This window comes from Micromys minutus (assembly GCF_963924665.1).
Source record: "Micromys minutus genome assembly, chromosome: 2".
In the NCBI taxonomy this organism is placed as follows: Eukaryota; Metazoa; Chordata; class Mammalia; order Rodentia; family Muridae; genus Micromys; species Micromys minutus.
The window spans coordinates 52,187,754-52,201,287 of NC_137971.1; the positions used below are offsets into that span (position 1 = coordinate 52,187,754).

At 51.1% G+C, this 13,534-nt stretch overlaps 2 protein-coding genes across 2 annotated transcripts; both read left to right on the plus strand.

Annotated features, from left to right (window-relative positions):
• Positions 1 to 9,269: 9,269 nt before the first annotated feature.
• On the plus strand, positions 9,270 to 10,662 carry ZNRD2 (zinc ribbon domain containing 2). The gene is made up of 4 exons (XM_080913163.1): positions 9,270 to 9,304; positions 9,389 to 9,540; positions 9,658 to 9,742; positions 10,256 to 10,662. Exons 1-4 carry the CDS (start codon positions 9,286 to 9,288, stop codon positions 10,597 to 10,599), a joined length of 600 nt encoding a protein of 199 aa, XP_080769289.1. The 5' UTR covers positions 9,270 to 9,285; the 3' UTR covers positions 10,600 to 10,662.
• A 132-nt stretch (positions 10,663 to 10,794) lies between these two features.
• On the plus strand, positions 10,795 to 12,815 carry FAM89B (family with sequence similarity 89 member B). Its single transcript, XM_080913164.1, has 2 exons — positions 10,795 to 11,662; positions 12,031 to 12,815. The coding sequence occupies exons 1-2, from the start codon at positions 11,372 to 11,374 to the stop codon at positions 12,307 to 12,309; spliced, it is 570 nt and encodes a 189-aa protein (XP_080769290.1). The 5' UTR covers positions 10,795 to 11,371; the 3' UTR covers positions 12,310 to 12,815.
• Positions 12,816 to 13,534: the final 719 nt, after the last annotated feature.

Below are 13,534 nucleotides of genomic sequence, written 5' to 3' on the forward strand. Positions count from 1 at the left end.
GGGAGGACGCAGGGAGAAGTGAGCAGTTGTTTTCCCTGGCTGGAGCGCGCCGGCGGCGAGGGGGGCTGGGACGCTGGCCCCGGGCCAGGGAGACAATTTTTTTTTCCTCCCTCTCTCTCTTTTCCTTCTGGTTCCAGAGTCTTTCGCTGCTGCCTGGAGAAGCGACGATGTGCGGCAGGGAGGGCGCCGGTTAAAGTGGGGGTAGTCCCCCAGGTGCCCGCCCCGCGCAGGAACCGAGCTGGGTCCTTTCCAGAAGAATCCTCACCTGGGGACTCACGGGCCTGCCCCGTCAGATTCCTCCGGGCGGGGTGCAGAGGCCTGCGCACACTTCTCCACCCAGCTACTTTCCCACCCGGTCAAAATGGGGAAACCGAGGCAGGTGGGCCGTGCTTGGAGGACCAGAGGTCTGGTAACTTTTGCCTATTGGCCTTTGTACATGTAGGGGTCCTCAAAGCCTTGAAGTCATGGGTCCTTATTCCTGGTCCTGCCTTCCGTCGAAGAAAAGGATTTAAGCAGGAGAGAGGGCAACTTTTGGCCAAGGTTCACTGAGGTCCCGGGAAGAAGCCTGTAGGGTCCAGAAGAAGAGCAGAAAGAACAAAGCTAGAAATCTGGCTTCCCTGCTAATGCCACCCCCCCCTTCTAGAGGGCTTCCTGGTGCCCACCCTGCCACCTCCCCCCTTCCCCTCGTCTGGCCTGGCTGGCGGTGCTGGCTCTGGGCCTCAGACACTCTGGAATCGCCAAGGTCTGAGCTCAGGGCCTGGCCCCCTTCCCAGGCTAACAGCCGGAGAAGGGGAGTGCTACTTGAGCGCTCAGGGGGCTGGGGAGACGTACAGCAGGGCCCTGGGGCAGGGTTTGACAGGGGCTGGGGAAGGGTCTTGAATTTGCTTAAGGCTGGAGAAGAGTTAGGCTTACTCACTAGTCTGAAAGAGAGGCTGTGGAGCCCCGAACCTGGACTACACTACCCGAATATGCCAGGAAGCCCCAGGACCCAGTGTCTGACTCAAAGAACTTCATAGGGCTAGGGGTGACCAGGGTCAGGCCCATGCTAAGTCTGGTTCATGCCCCGAACTTCTCCCGGGTGGTAATCTGATGGGAAGAGGGGGTTGGGCTGGGCTTTAAGCACACCTTTCCAAAGAACTAATGGTTTTTACTTTAAAGCTGAGTTTATTTGGGTAGATTTGGAGGGACTGAGGGAGGCCATTTGATGAGTTCTGCTTGAATTGCTCAGTACAACCTACTGCTGCAATGCTGGGAGGGGGTGACCTCTGTGTCTCTCCCTGCTAGAATCTAGGAGGACCCCTCCCCCCTGCTCTAGTAAACACTGCTGCAACAGGAACACTGAATACTTACCACCCGGCAGGAGGGATGCTGAACTTTTTACATTCATTTTTTCCCTTTGAACTCATGTAAACCCGACCCTTCCCTGCCCAGAGTAGGCCAAAAGTGGCTCACCTTGGAACACAGCACAGTAAAATAGTCCAGGCTTGGAATCTTGATCTCTCCAAGCCTTGGATTTCTTGACCATGAAATGAGATCAACTCTGAAATGGGGCAAAAGCAGTGGTGGGGGATGGGGTGGGGAGTGGTCCGGGCAGCTTCTTTCAAACTGGCTTTTCCATCAGACGCTGAAGGGAAGTAATACAGAGCCTTGGGGGATGCTGGGAAGCAGAAAAAGGGAAAAAGACTGCGAAGAGTCAGCAGAGGAAAGAGTGCAGGGGGAAAAAAAAAATCTGTCCTTTCCAAGTCAGAGAAAAAGCCAGGCCAGCAACAGGGTGGGAAGGGGGGGCAGTGCAGGTATGTAAGTCATGAGGAATTGTGGGTCAGCAGGCACTGTATCTCCTCTGGGAGGGATTTAGGGCTGTGGAATGTGGCACCATTGTGAGTGGGTTTCAGGGTTTGGCCTCATCCCCTGGCTGGGTGAGAGAAAAAGAGAGGAGAGGGCATCACTATTGAAGTCCCCTTCGAGTCTCTTGAGCAGAGACACATGACAGCCTGGGGACATAGGCTCAGTCCTCAGCCACAGGGAACAGCTACACTGTGGGAAAGGTGACTCAGTCGGTTTGAGAAAAGGGCCCATAGAAACAGGTAAGTCACGATTCCCATGTACCAGGGAGGAGAGAGAGTCACCCCAGAGACCCAGAAAGGACATCAGAGTGACATAACAGGAACTTGGTGTGGAAAAGCCAAAAGGAATTTTCTAGAAGAAGTATATGACCAGTAGCACATGTTTCTGTGAGTGGGAATGGGCTGCTGCAGGGACTCGGGACTGTCTGGCAAGAAGCAGCTGGAACCCTTCAGGTTGGTGAGTGGAGCAGGTGGAGGTGCTGTCTAGGAAAGGACCCCCCCCCCCTTCCTGCCATACTCTCAGACTAATATCAGAGGAAAGACCTTTTCACCGCTGAGAAGACTGAGAAGAACCTTTCCATCTCCAGGCTGACTGAAGAGCACCTGGAGCTGAAGGCAACCCTCAGACAACTGTGGGCCCTCAAGAGACACCTAAGGCTCCTGAGCCCCTGGGGTTCATCAGAAAGGAGCCCAAACTATGGATACTACCTCTAGTCTCCTCCTCTTTCCAGTTTTGCTGATCCTGGCGGTGCAATAGTGTGACCACCTAATGTGCTTCAGGGAGGTGGGGGCAGGTCTGCAGGGTAAACTGAGGCAGCTGAGCACCTGTGCTCTACTATCTTTTCTAGCCTCCTCAACACCCACAGCCATCTTCCTAGAAGGCATATTCTCCTGTAAGGTGCAGGAGGCCATGGCCATTCCAGACCATGAAGGCAGGTCTTCCCCTTCTACTGTCCCTGCCCTGGTGTGTTCTCTGACCTTTGGTCAGAGCCATCTTTAATGTGTTGTGCATGCACGTCTGTGTACTTCTGTATATGGGAGCAGGACTTGTGAGGGGGTGTCTGTGTATTCACTTGCCAGCGGAGACCAGAGATCAACTCAGGTTTTGTTTAGAAATACACCTTTCAAGGGCTGGAGAGATGGCTCAGAACCAGCACCCACATCGCAGCTCACAACTGTCTTTACTTTCAGTCCCAAGGGATCTGATGTCCATTTCTGGCCTCCATGGGCACTGCATGCATGTAGTGCACAGACATACTTGCAAATAAAACACTAATACACATAACATATTTTAATTAAATAATTTTTAAAAATTTATTTTGAGGACTGGAGAGATGGCTCAGCGGTTAAGAGCACTGACTGCTCTTCCAGAGGTCCTGAGTTCAATTCCCAGCAACCATATGGTGGCTCATAGCCATCTGTAATGGGATTCGATACCCTCTTCTGGTGTGTCTAAAGACAGTGACAGTGTAATCACATATATAAAGTAAATAAATAAATCTTTTAAAAAATTATTTTGAGAGCTGGCCATGGTGGCACATGCCTTTAATCCTAGCACTCAGGAGGCAGAGGCAGGCAGATCTCTATGAGTTTGAGGCCAGCCTGGTCTACAGAGTGAGCTCTAGGACAGGCCAGGGCTATTATGCCAGAAACCATGTCTCAAAACAATTTTGAGACAGAGTCTCATTATGTAGTCCTGACTGGTTTTGAACTCATAGAGCTCCGCCTGCCTCTACTGTCCAAGTATTCTGATTAAAGGCACAAACCTTCAGGTTTTGATATATTTATTTTATGTGTGCATATTGTGTGTGCACTATGTTCATACCTGGTAATGTCAGGGGCCAGAAGAGGTTATTAGATCTCCTGAACCCCAGGTACTACAGATGGTGGTGAGTTGTTGGGTGGGTACTTGGAACTGAACCTGTGTCATCTGCAAAAGAAGCAAGTGCTGTTTTGTTTTCTTCCCCTCTCTTATTTTTTGAGATGGGGTTTCTTTCTGTAGTTTTGGCTCTCTGTGAACTCCTAGATTTGTCTGAATCTGCTTTCTAAGCGCTGGGACTAGAGGTGTGTGCCATCACTGCCCAGTACCTCCTTTTTCAGATGGAATCTCTGGTCTCAAACTCCAGGTGTAGCTGAGGATGGCGTCTCTCCTACCTCCACCTCCATGGGGTTGGGCTTGCACACCAGGTTTGTGCAGCACTGTTAGGCCAGTTCCATCCCCAGCCCGGAAACCTGCTCTGTTCGTGTCTTATTGTCTGTCTTGCTAACTTCTCAGGAAGGTACAGTTTTATCTCCAGATCCCAGAGCAATAGTAGACAACCAGGAGTGCTGCTATGTGTTAGTGATTCCATTAAGAGTGATGTTTACAATGTTTCCACGGTTATATCCCTTCATCCATTCAGTGACATCGCTCAGGGGAATCCAAAGCTCTGAGAAGGGAAGTGAAACCATTTGACTCAGGTTCCCTAGAAAGTTAGCTGCAGGAACTGAACCAGACCAATCCTGCGGCCTGCCTGCTATTAAGGCTCCCTCCTAGAATGAGGAGTGAGGTTGGAGATCCCACAAAACGTCTTGAAGATAGGTGAGTGGGTCAACAAGACAGAAAAGAACAGAATCCAGATTCAGAGAATGTGTGGATTGCTCAACTCCTCAAGGCTCAGAGAAGGCACTTGCCTAAGGTCACACAGCCTACCAATGCTGGAGACATGACTGGAAACTTGCTGTGTAGGCTCCTGATTCCACGTGAGGAACTAGCTGGAGGGAGGTCAAGACAGGTGAGTCCAAGGAGAAAGAACATCATGGAGGTTACAGCACTGATCATCCTGGCTGTACTATGGGCCACGTTTCAGGTTTTTTAGAGGGGGTTTCTCAGTGTAGCCCTGGCTGTCCTGAAACTCATTCTGTAGACCAAGCTGACCTCAAACTCAAAGACTGGCCTGCCTCTGACTCCTGAGTGCTGGGATTAAAGTTGTGCACCATCACTGCCCAGTACTTCCTCAGTTTTCAACAGGGATCAACAAGTTTATATTTACAAAACCATCTGTTAATGTTCATGTTAGTCAGAGCTGGGTGTGTATTGGCTCTCTGCATTTTTATCTGGGTCTAGGAGCTACAATGAGCTAGGTGGTGCTTGGGCCATTCAGCAGGGCTTCTAGACTCTCAGGAAAGACTTTGTTCTGGGATGGTGTGTGGGTGACAGAGAAGGGGACTGTTCATCAAGTAAAAAAAAGTTTTTGTTGTTTTGTTTTGTTTTTGGGACAGGGTCTTACTATGTAGTCCTGGCTGTCCTAGAACTCAGTATGTAGACCAGGCTAGTCTGCCTGCCTCTGCCTTCTGTGTGCTGAATTAAAAGCATGTGCCATCACTCTTGGCTGCTCATCAAGTCTAAAGAGAAGGGATGGCACCACAGAGACTTGTGGGGAGACAACAATGCCCTGAAGGTCTCTCTCCAAAGACAGTGCACTGAATGTCTCTGCCACTCTGTTGGCGATGGGCTTCGTGAGGCTCGGGTCTAACCCAGGCTCTGGAACATAACAGTGAAGCAGGTTAGCACCGAGTCACATTCCTAGCCAGTTTCTTATAGTCTGAGCTAGAGTTTCACAATGAAACTGACTGGCTTTGAACTCAAAGCAGTCCTCCTGCCTCACTCCCGAATGCTGTGATTACAGATGCACGCTGCCATGGCTAGTGCAGCGGGACATTAAGATGATGAGTCCTGACAGGGTTTGATGGAGTTAAATGGACTGCACATCCTGCTCTCATCCTTTCCTTGGGTTGGACCCGGAGCCTCAGCATCCTGGGCAAGTACTCCACAGCTGAGCCACATCCCCAGCCCTCGGAGTTTTACTGTATAACCCTGGCTGGCCCAGAACCTTATATGTAGACCAGGTTGGCCCTAAACTCAGAGATTCCTGGTTTATTTTGGTGAATTCTCTGGTTAGGTCATGCCATCATGCCATCGGCATAAAATAAATATAAATAAATAAGGAGCTGGAGAGATGGCTCATCAGTTAAAAGTGCTTGTTGCTTTGCCAGAGGACCTTTGCTCCAGCACCTATATGGTGGCTCTCAACTGTCTGTAACTCCAATGCCAGGGGATCTGATGCCCTCTTCTGGCCTCCATGGGCACTAAGCACTCATATAGTGTACAGACACGAATTCACACATACACATAAAATAAAAATAAACAAATAAAACAATCGCAAAGATGGTTCTGATCCACAAAGAGGGCCCGGAGAATCTATCCATCACAGCATGCTTGGACAGTTACTTGAGCTGACCTGGTGACTTTTTTGTGGAAAACTGATGTTTCTCACCTCCCTGGAAGGTTTCTTAGAATAGCAGTCAATCAACTATCTAGTGATGAACAACAGACCCAGAAATTGGTTACATCTATTGAATTTCTGACAATTTTAGGAGAAGTTGGTAAGGAAGAATCCCTTGGGAGGGGGCTGGGGAGAGGGGCTCACTGGTGTCCTCCCTTACATACCACTCACGGTATGAGGCATGCCTTTCTCGGTGACAAGGGTATTGCTTTCCCTGCTCTCTCACAAAACCCATGAATTCCTTTATGTTTTCCTTTGAAACAGCATCTTACTATGTAGCCCAGGTTAGCCTGGAACTCACTAGCTTTAAACTCATAGCTATCCAACTTCCTCTAGCCCATGTAGTCTTCCTTTAACTCAAGTTCTCCACCCCAGACATTTCAACTGAGAGAGTCAGGTAGGAAAGGGACAAGGGCATTTTTATTATACTCCCCACAGTTGAGGTACTCAAAGAGAGAAGAGTACAAAACTCAGCACAGCTGTTATACTCATGGTCCAGAGCCCATGTTGGTCCAACAAGGGAGTCCTGGTGATCTGGACCAACACCAAGCTCGAATCTCCTAGGCACTCACTCATTCGATTCCACCTGAGACTGGTCAGTGACCACTGTCAGAGTGAAGTGTCATGTCCTGGAATGGTGAATGGGAAGCCTGGAACTTTCCATCTTGCTCCAGCTCAATCTACTACACATTTCTCAGTATGGCCATTACAAAGGATGTGGCCGAGAGGAGTCATTTCCTCGAGTTAAGTGAAGTTTTCAAGCAGTGGTGAGGCGGCTTCACTATTTATGTATGAGTGTCCTGTGTACATACATAGTGCATGTCAGAAGAGGGCATCAGCTCCTGTTATAAAGTTATGAGTGGTCATGTGGTTGCTAGAACAAAGGACCAGAGGTTCTTGACCTCAGAACCTCTGGAAGAGCGGTCAGTGCTCTTAACTACGGAACCATCTCTCCAGCCCCCAGAACTCTTTTTGAGTTGATTTCAGGAACATTGCAGCACTCAGCAATACAGTGCCACAGAGCAAAGGCAGGCTGAGCACCCAGGCTATCGGCTATTGTTGAGTCGATTTTGAGATAAAAGGTCTGCCACTGTTGTTGTAAAGGGTGTGTTCAGCGACACAGATTCATCCCAAGAACTACAGTGATATCTTTAGAGTTGGCAAACTGTGCTGAAATGAAGCCACTCCACCCCAGGACTGTGAGTTAGCACCATCGTCCATCAATGGGGACCTGAAGGTACTGTGCCTTTAATATCGCTGAAGTGAGCAGGGGCAACGCAAGGTATACTGTGGTTCCCTCATCACAACATCAACTTCTGGGAAATACCGTAGGCTGGACTTGTGGTAGCCTGGGCACCAGGAGCTTAGTATATTTTGTGTTCACCCTGTGATAGTTGATGTTTTTCGTTTGCTATGGTGACAGATCAGGCAGAAATGGAGACAATCCCAGAAAAGCCAACAACAGTGAGTTAAGACCAGAAGCCCCACGGAGCCTCCTCAGAGAAAGAGCAATTACTTAAGTGACTCACAGTTCCCCATAGCGTAAAGCACTGTTGTCAATAGCGCTAAGTTGTTTGAAGGGCTCTGCTATAAGCATTCTCTATTTCACACTGAAACTGTGTGACTCAGACACTACCTTGTGCCATTTTTCTTTGTTCTCACAGAAATCCACCTGCCTCTGCCTCCTGAGTAGTGGGATTAGAGACGTGTGCCACCATGCTTAGCTATATTTATTATGTTTGTGTATGTTTTGCTGCCTGCAAACCTGTACACTATGTGTATGTCTGATGCCCTTAGAGGTCAGAAGAGGGTTGTGTGATCCCTTGGAACTGCAGTTCTGCATGGTTGTGAGACGTCATGTGGAATCTGGGCACCGAAACTATATCCTCTGCAAGAGCCATTAGTGCTTGTAAGAACTGAGTCATCTTTCCACCACCTTCCTTTCTTCTTCTTTAAAAATTATTTATTTATTATATGTAAGTACACTGTAGTTGTTTTCAGACACACCAGAAGAGGGCGTCAGATCCTGGACCTCTGGAAAAGCAGTCAGTGGTCTTAACTACTGAGACATTTCTCCAGCCTTTCTTATTTTTATTACTTGTTGCTCTTGCAAAGAATCCGGGATTATGAGAAGCACTGGTAAGTCATTTGTAACCCACTCAAACATTTTGCCAGCAGGCCCTATAGTCATTTGAGAGGAGGAAACCTGGATTGAGAAAATGCCTCCTTAAGATTCAGGGGCCCTCCCATACAGCATTTTCTAATTAGTGATCAGTGGGGTGGGGCAAGCCCATTTTAGGTGGGGCCATTCTTGGGCTGGTGATATTGGGTTCTGTAACAAATCAGGCTGAGCAGTCCATGAGAAGCAAGCCAGTAAGCAGCACTCCTCCATGGCCTCTGCATCATGTCCTCCCTCCAGGTTCCTGCCCTGCTTGAGTTCCTGTCCTCACTGCTTTTGATGAGCATGTTATATGGAGCTGTGAGTGAAATAAACCATCTCCTCCCCAAGTTATGTTTGGTCATGATGTTATCTCAGCAATAGTAGCCCCAACGAAGACAGCAGGCTTTACACCAGCTCTAGGCATAGGAGGAAGGTGAACAGACGGACGACACCCAACATACAGACAGGTAGAGGTGTTGAAATAGGCAGAAAACGACCACAGTTCCCTGTGTAGCCAGCCTGATGCAAAAGACCTAATGAATTTCTGCGCCCTCACAGAGAACTTTTATTGTAGTGACTGCTGGGCAGATGTCATGGTCCTGCCTGCCTCTTGCTCCAACTGTGTGAAAAGACAACCTCGAGGGAATCAGGTATTTCACAGATCAAGGGGCCACTCTATCTGCGGCAAGTAGAAATGGAGACTCTGAAAAGCCACATCCGAGTACTTAAATGTGACCGGGGAGATGGCGGTACCCAAGGATAACTCTGGCTAACAGCCTAGCCTGTAAGTCAGAGTCAAACGTGCTGCAGACACGCCCCCCTTTGAGTAAAGCGCCAGGAAAACCGTGTAAACGTCACTTCCACCTTCAGCCTACCACATGTGGGAGGTGGAACCGTAGTGGGGGCGCGTCCTATTTGTGTCACTTCCGGTGAGCCCAGCAGTGACCACGGCAACATGGCCTTGAACGGTGCAGGTGAGTGAGTGCTCGGGTTGTTTGGGCAGTGGCCGCGGGGTGTGCGAGTCAGTTCTCTCCATCTCCTGTGCCTGTTTCCCCTAGATGTCGACGATTTCACCTGGGAGCCTCCGACTGAAGCTGAGACGAAGGTGCTGCAGGCGCGACGGGAGCGGCAGGATCGCATCTCTCGTCTCATGGGCGACTACCTGCTCCGTGGTTACCGCATGCTGGGTGACACGTGCGCGGACTGCGGGGTGAGGCGAGTGATGAGGCCGAGGCCGCGGACTATGCCGCACGACCTTTCCTCAGCTCTCTCTTCTGTGGACCCTGTCTCTCAGGCTCACTGTGTCCATGTACTTTCTGGTTCCCAGACAATCCTCCTCCAAGATAAACAGCGGAAAATCTATTGCGTGGCTTGTCAAGAACTCGACTCAGACGTGGATAAAGATAATCCGGGTGAGGGGCCGAGTGTGCACCCTGGGGAGAGGAACGTGGTAATGGTTACCCCAGAAACAGTGAGCCTGGGAGGTGACTGGGAATTTCTGCGTGTTGGGGCATTAAGGTGCCTTCTCATGTCAGCCCTAAAGAGGAAATTCATCCAAGAAAAACAATCAGCCTTTTTGTTTCTCATACCTTGGGAAGACTCTGAGCTAAATCAGCCATCCCCACTTGTAGAGTGGAAATGCAACCCAGGTCTTTGTGCCTGTCCTGCAAGCACTTTCCCCCTGAAGTACAGGTCCCAGTTTACAGACTTCATGGGTAGATGAGACAAAGATACTGTCAAGCTATTCGAGTGTAAATCAGCGGGGTAGTTTTGGCAAGCATATGAAAGGAAAAAAAAGAGTAGACATGAGACCGATTGGCCTACACTGAAAACACCAGATACACAGGGGAATCAGTGCACAGCAAATGGCTCAGGGGAGAGACGAGTCTGATATCCTGACTATTACACCCCTTTTCTTGTTTTAGCTCTGAATGCACAGGCGGCCCTCTCTCAGGCTCGGGAGCATCAGTTGGCATCTACTACAGAGCCTGCCTCGAGTTCTCGGCCCCCGTCCCAGCCACCAGTACCCCGTCCAGAGCACTGTGAGGGGGCCGCAGCAGGGCTCAAAGCAGCCCAGGGGCCTCCTCTCCCTGCTGCACCTCCAAATGTAGACGTGGTGGCCTCCACACAGACAGCCCTCCTGCAGAAGCTCACCTGGGCGTCAGTTGAGCTGGGCTCTAGCACCTCCTTGGAGACTAGTATCCAGCTTTGTGGGCTCATCCGGGCTTGTGCTGAGGCCCTAGGCAGCCTGAAGCAGCTGGACCACTGAGGCCTCTACCCTGACCCCTGTTACCCCTGAGAAAAACCCTCTAGAAAAACAGCTTTTCCTCCATGTGGTTTGTTCCTTTCTTGGCTCTGAGTGTGCATGCAAGCCTCAGCTCTACTCATGCTTTTTCTTACGTTTGGCACCTTTCCATGGTCTTTTCTACCTGAATGAAGAGGTTTTGCATTTAGGACAAGGAGTAAATGGCAGATGGATAAATGACACCTTATTCCAAGGAGTGACGTGACCTCAGTCTCCTCAAAGGCTGGGCCACTATCATTGTCTCTGATCCAATACAATACCCCCTTCATCCACCTTTTGGACCTGATTGGGAGGTTGACAAATTATGGGGAGCACAATGATGTGCTTTAAGAGCCGGGCACAGTCTTACCCCAGACTCTGGCCTCCCGCATCCCCATTCGTTTAGAATTGCTCCCTTGGGAGGGGAATCGTGTAGAACACATTGTGTAGGAATGAGGCAGCAAAATGAGTCGTCAAAAAAATCCTGTCTCACCATTCACTCCTCATCCCTACCGTCCAGTTCTTTGATGGAGTTTTCGGCTCCAGGGTCATCGCCGCGTTAAGGGAGGCTCCGCCCATGCAGAGGGGTGGAGCATAGGCGGAGTCGGAGGAGTCTGGGACGGAACAAAGCACGGCCTGCGGGCGGCGGCTAGGCTCTCTCCGGAGGCCCGGCCACGGAGAGCCGGTCCTCTGGACAGCAGCCTGCGGAAAACGTAGGAGGGGTGGAGGCGGCATCGCGGTCCTCGCCGGCCTGGTTATGAACGGGCTGCCCTCAACTGAGGCGCCGGGTGGCGCGGGCTGCGCTCTGGCCGGGCTCCCGCCGCTACCGCGCGGCCTCAGCGGCCTTCTTAACGCTAGTGGGGGCTCGTGGAGGGAGCTGGAGCGTGTCTACAGCCAACGGAGCCGCATCCACGATGAACTGAGTCGCGCCGCCCGCGCCCCGGATGGTCCTCGACACGCCGCGGGCTCTGCCAACTCCGGCTCTGCAACGGGCCCGCGTCGCCCGGTTAACCTCGACTCTGCACTAGCGGCTCTGCGCAAGGAGATGGTGAGTAGTGGGCGCCCCGCCAGGGTAGTGGCTCTTAGGAGAGGGCAGAGATAAGTCTGGGACCCGTTTCCCCATCTCAGGTCCAGCAGGAAGCATCTGGTTACGGGACTTTAGGACAGCTCTGATAGTAATGTGTAGCAATTGTTGCATTTTTAAAAACTTGCCTGATTTCATCCTGCTGGACAGTGTTGCCCCATTGTATAAATGAGGGCCAAGGACTGGCTGAAAGGTTTTACAGTTGGCAAATGCCATCTGTTCTCAGAACTTTCACTTAAGATGCAGGAAGATTGGATAGGGTTGTCGCCCACGGTGGGGATTCTGGGGGTGGCCTGGACCCCCAACTCCAGCCCACTGTCAGTTGTCTGCAGGTGGGGCTGCGACAGCTGGATATGTCTCTGCTGTGCCAGCTGTGGGGCCTGTATGAGTCGATCCAGGACTACAAGCATCTGTGCCAAGACCTGAGCTTGTGCCAGGACCTGTCATCCTCTCTGCACTCCGACAGCTCCTACCCACCTGATGCCGGCCTGTCTGATGATGATGAGCCTCCTGATGCCAGCCTGCCCCCAGACCCTCCACCCCTCACCGTGCCCCAGACTCATAATGCCCGTGACCAGTGGTTGCAAGATGCCTTCCAAATCAGCCTTTGAAAAGCTGAGGTGGATAGGAACGCGCCCATACAAAAGGCTCAAAACTTGCCCTTCAGCAAGTCCTTAGTCGACAGTGCCTGCTCTTTTACCGGTACCACCTCACCTCACTTCAGGAGGGCAAGGCATTATACCCATCAGGCAAAGCGATCAAGATTGCAGCCTCTGCCCAATGTGCTGGGCTTCCACTTCTCCCGCGTTTGCGCACCCTAGCTTGGCCAGCCCTTAGTCTGACCGTGGGGTCCAGAGCGTCTTGCACTCCCATTCGAATCTCTGGGACTGGGATGAGTGCCTAGCTTCCATCTCTTTTTCTGTCTTTTGCTGTCTCTTGCAGCTGCTGGCTCAGGGGCATTCCCTACCTGTGGCCCCCAGGGTTTCACTGCCTGGGACAAGGGCTCCAGAACCCACCTCTGTAGCCACCCACGACCAGAAAGGCTAAGATCTTTATGCTGGATATTTAAGTTAGCGGCCAGTTCCTAGGCGGGAAAATAAATAATTTCAGCATTGTATTCTGATTGCCTGGTTAATTGGTTCTAGGTTGGGGGGGTAGTTTTCTGGCAAGTGTACTCGGTGTTCTGCCTGCAGGTGGCGCCCAAGACCCTCTAACGAAAGTCTTAGCTGGTGCGGGATGCGAATCTTCCCACTTGGGGGCAAGATTGGAAGCATTCCAGTCTGTGGGAACCTGGCCCTGCAGCAGTATGAAGGCGGACTAGACTTCCCCTTGAGCCCTAAGTTTCAGAACCCAGCTTACTCTTCCGCTTTTCTTTGAACCTTCTGGGAAGGAAGGAGCCGCCCATCTTGAGGAGAGAAACTTTCCACCTCCAGTGCTGGGCGGAGTTGGCACAGGAAATGGGTGGGCCGGAGCTGGCTGACCCAGGGGCCTACCCTCATTACCGGGGAAAGGTCCAAGAAGAGCCTTGGAGTTGGTGCACCCTTGAGTTGTAGGGGGTGGCGGGAAAGAGAGGTGTGGAGGCCGAAAGGAGTAAATAAGTTTCGGTTTGCAGACAAGCCTTGGAAGGAAGGGAGATGGCAGCAGGGCTCAGAGCATCATTTCTGAAGTCTCAGGGGTCTGGCACCTCTGTTGCCGTCTCAGACCACCCAGCCTCCCCCTTAAGCACGAAGGACCTGTAGGGTTGTACACAGTGGTTCCTTACAAAGGAAGTGGAGGACCACACCAATAGGATAGACAAAACCGGTGTCTAGCCTACAGAAAGAAACCTTCTCAAAG

Coding starts and splice junctions, on each gene's coding strand:
- ZNRD2 (XM_080913163.1), top strand. Junction 9,541..9,657: donor ACACGTGCGCGGACTGCGGG/GTGAGGCGAGTG, acceptor TCTGGTTCCCAG/ACAATCCTCCTCCAAGATAA. Junction 9,743..10,255: donor CGTGGATAAAGATAATCCGG/GTGAGGGGCCGA, acceptor TTCTTGTTTTAG/CTCTGAATGCACAGGCGGCC.
- FAM89B (XM_080913164.1), top strand. CDS start 11,372: ATGAACGGGCTGCCCTCAACTGAGGCGCCGGGTGGCGCGGGCTGCGCT. Junction 11,663..12,030: donor CGGCTCTGCGCAAGGAGATG/GTGAGTAGTGGG, acceptor AGTTGTCTGCAG/GTGGGGCTGCGACAGCTGGA.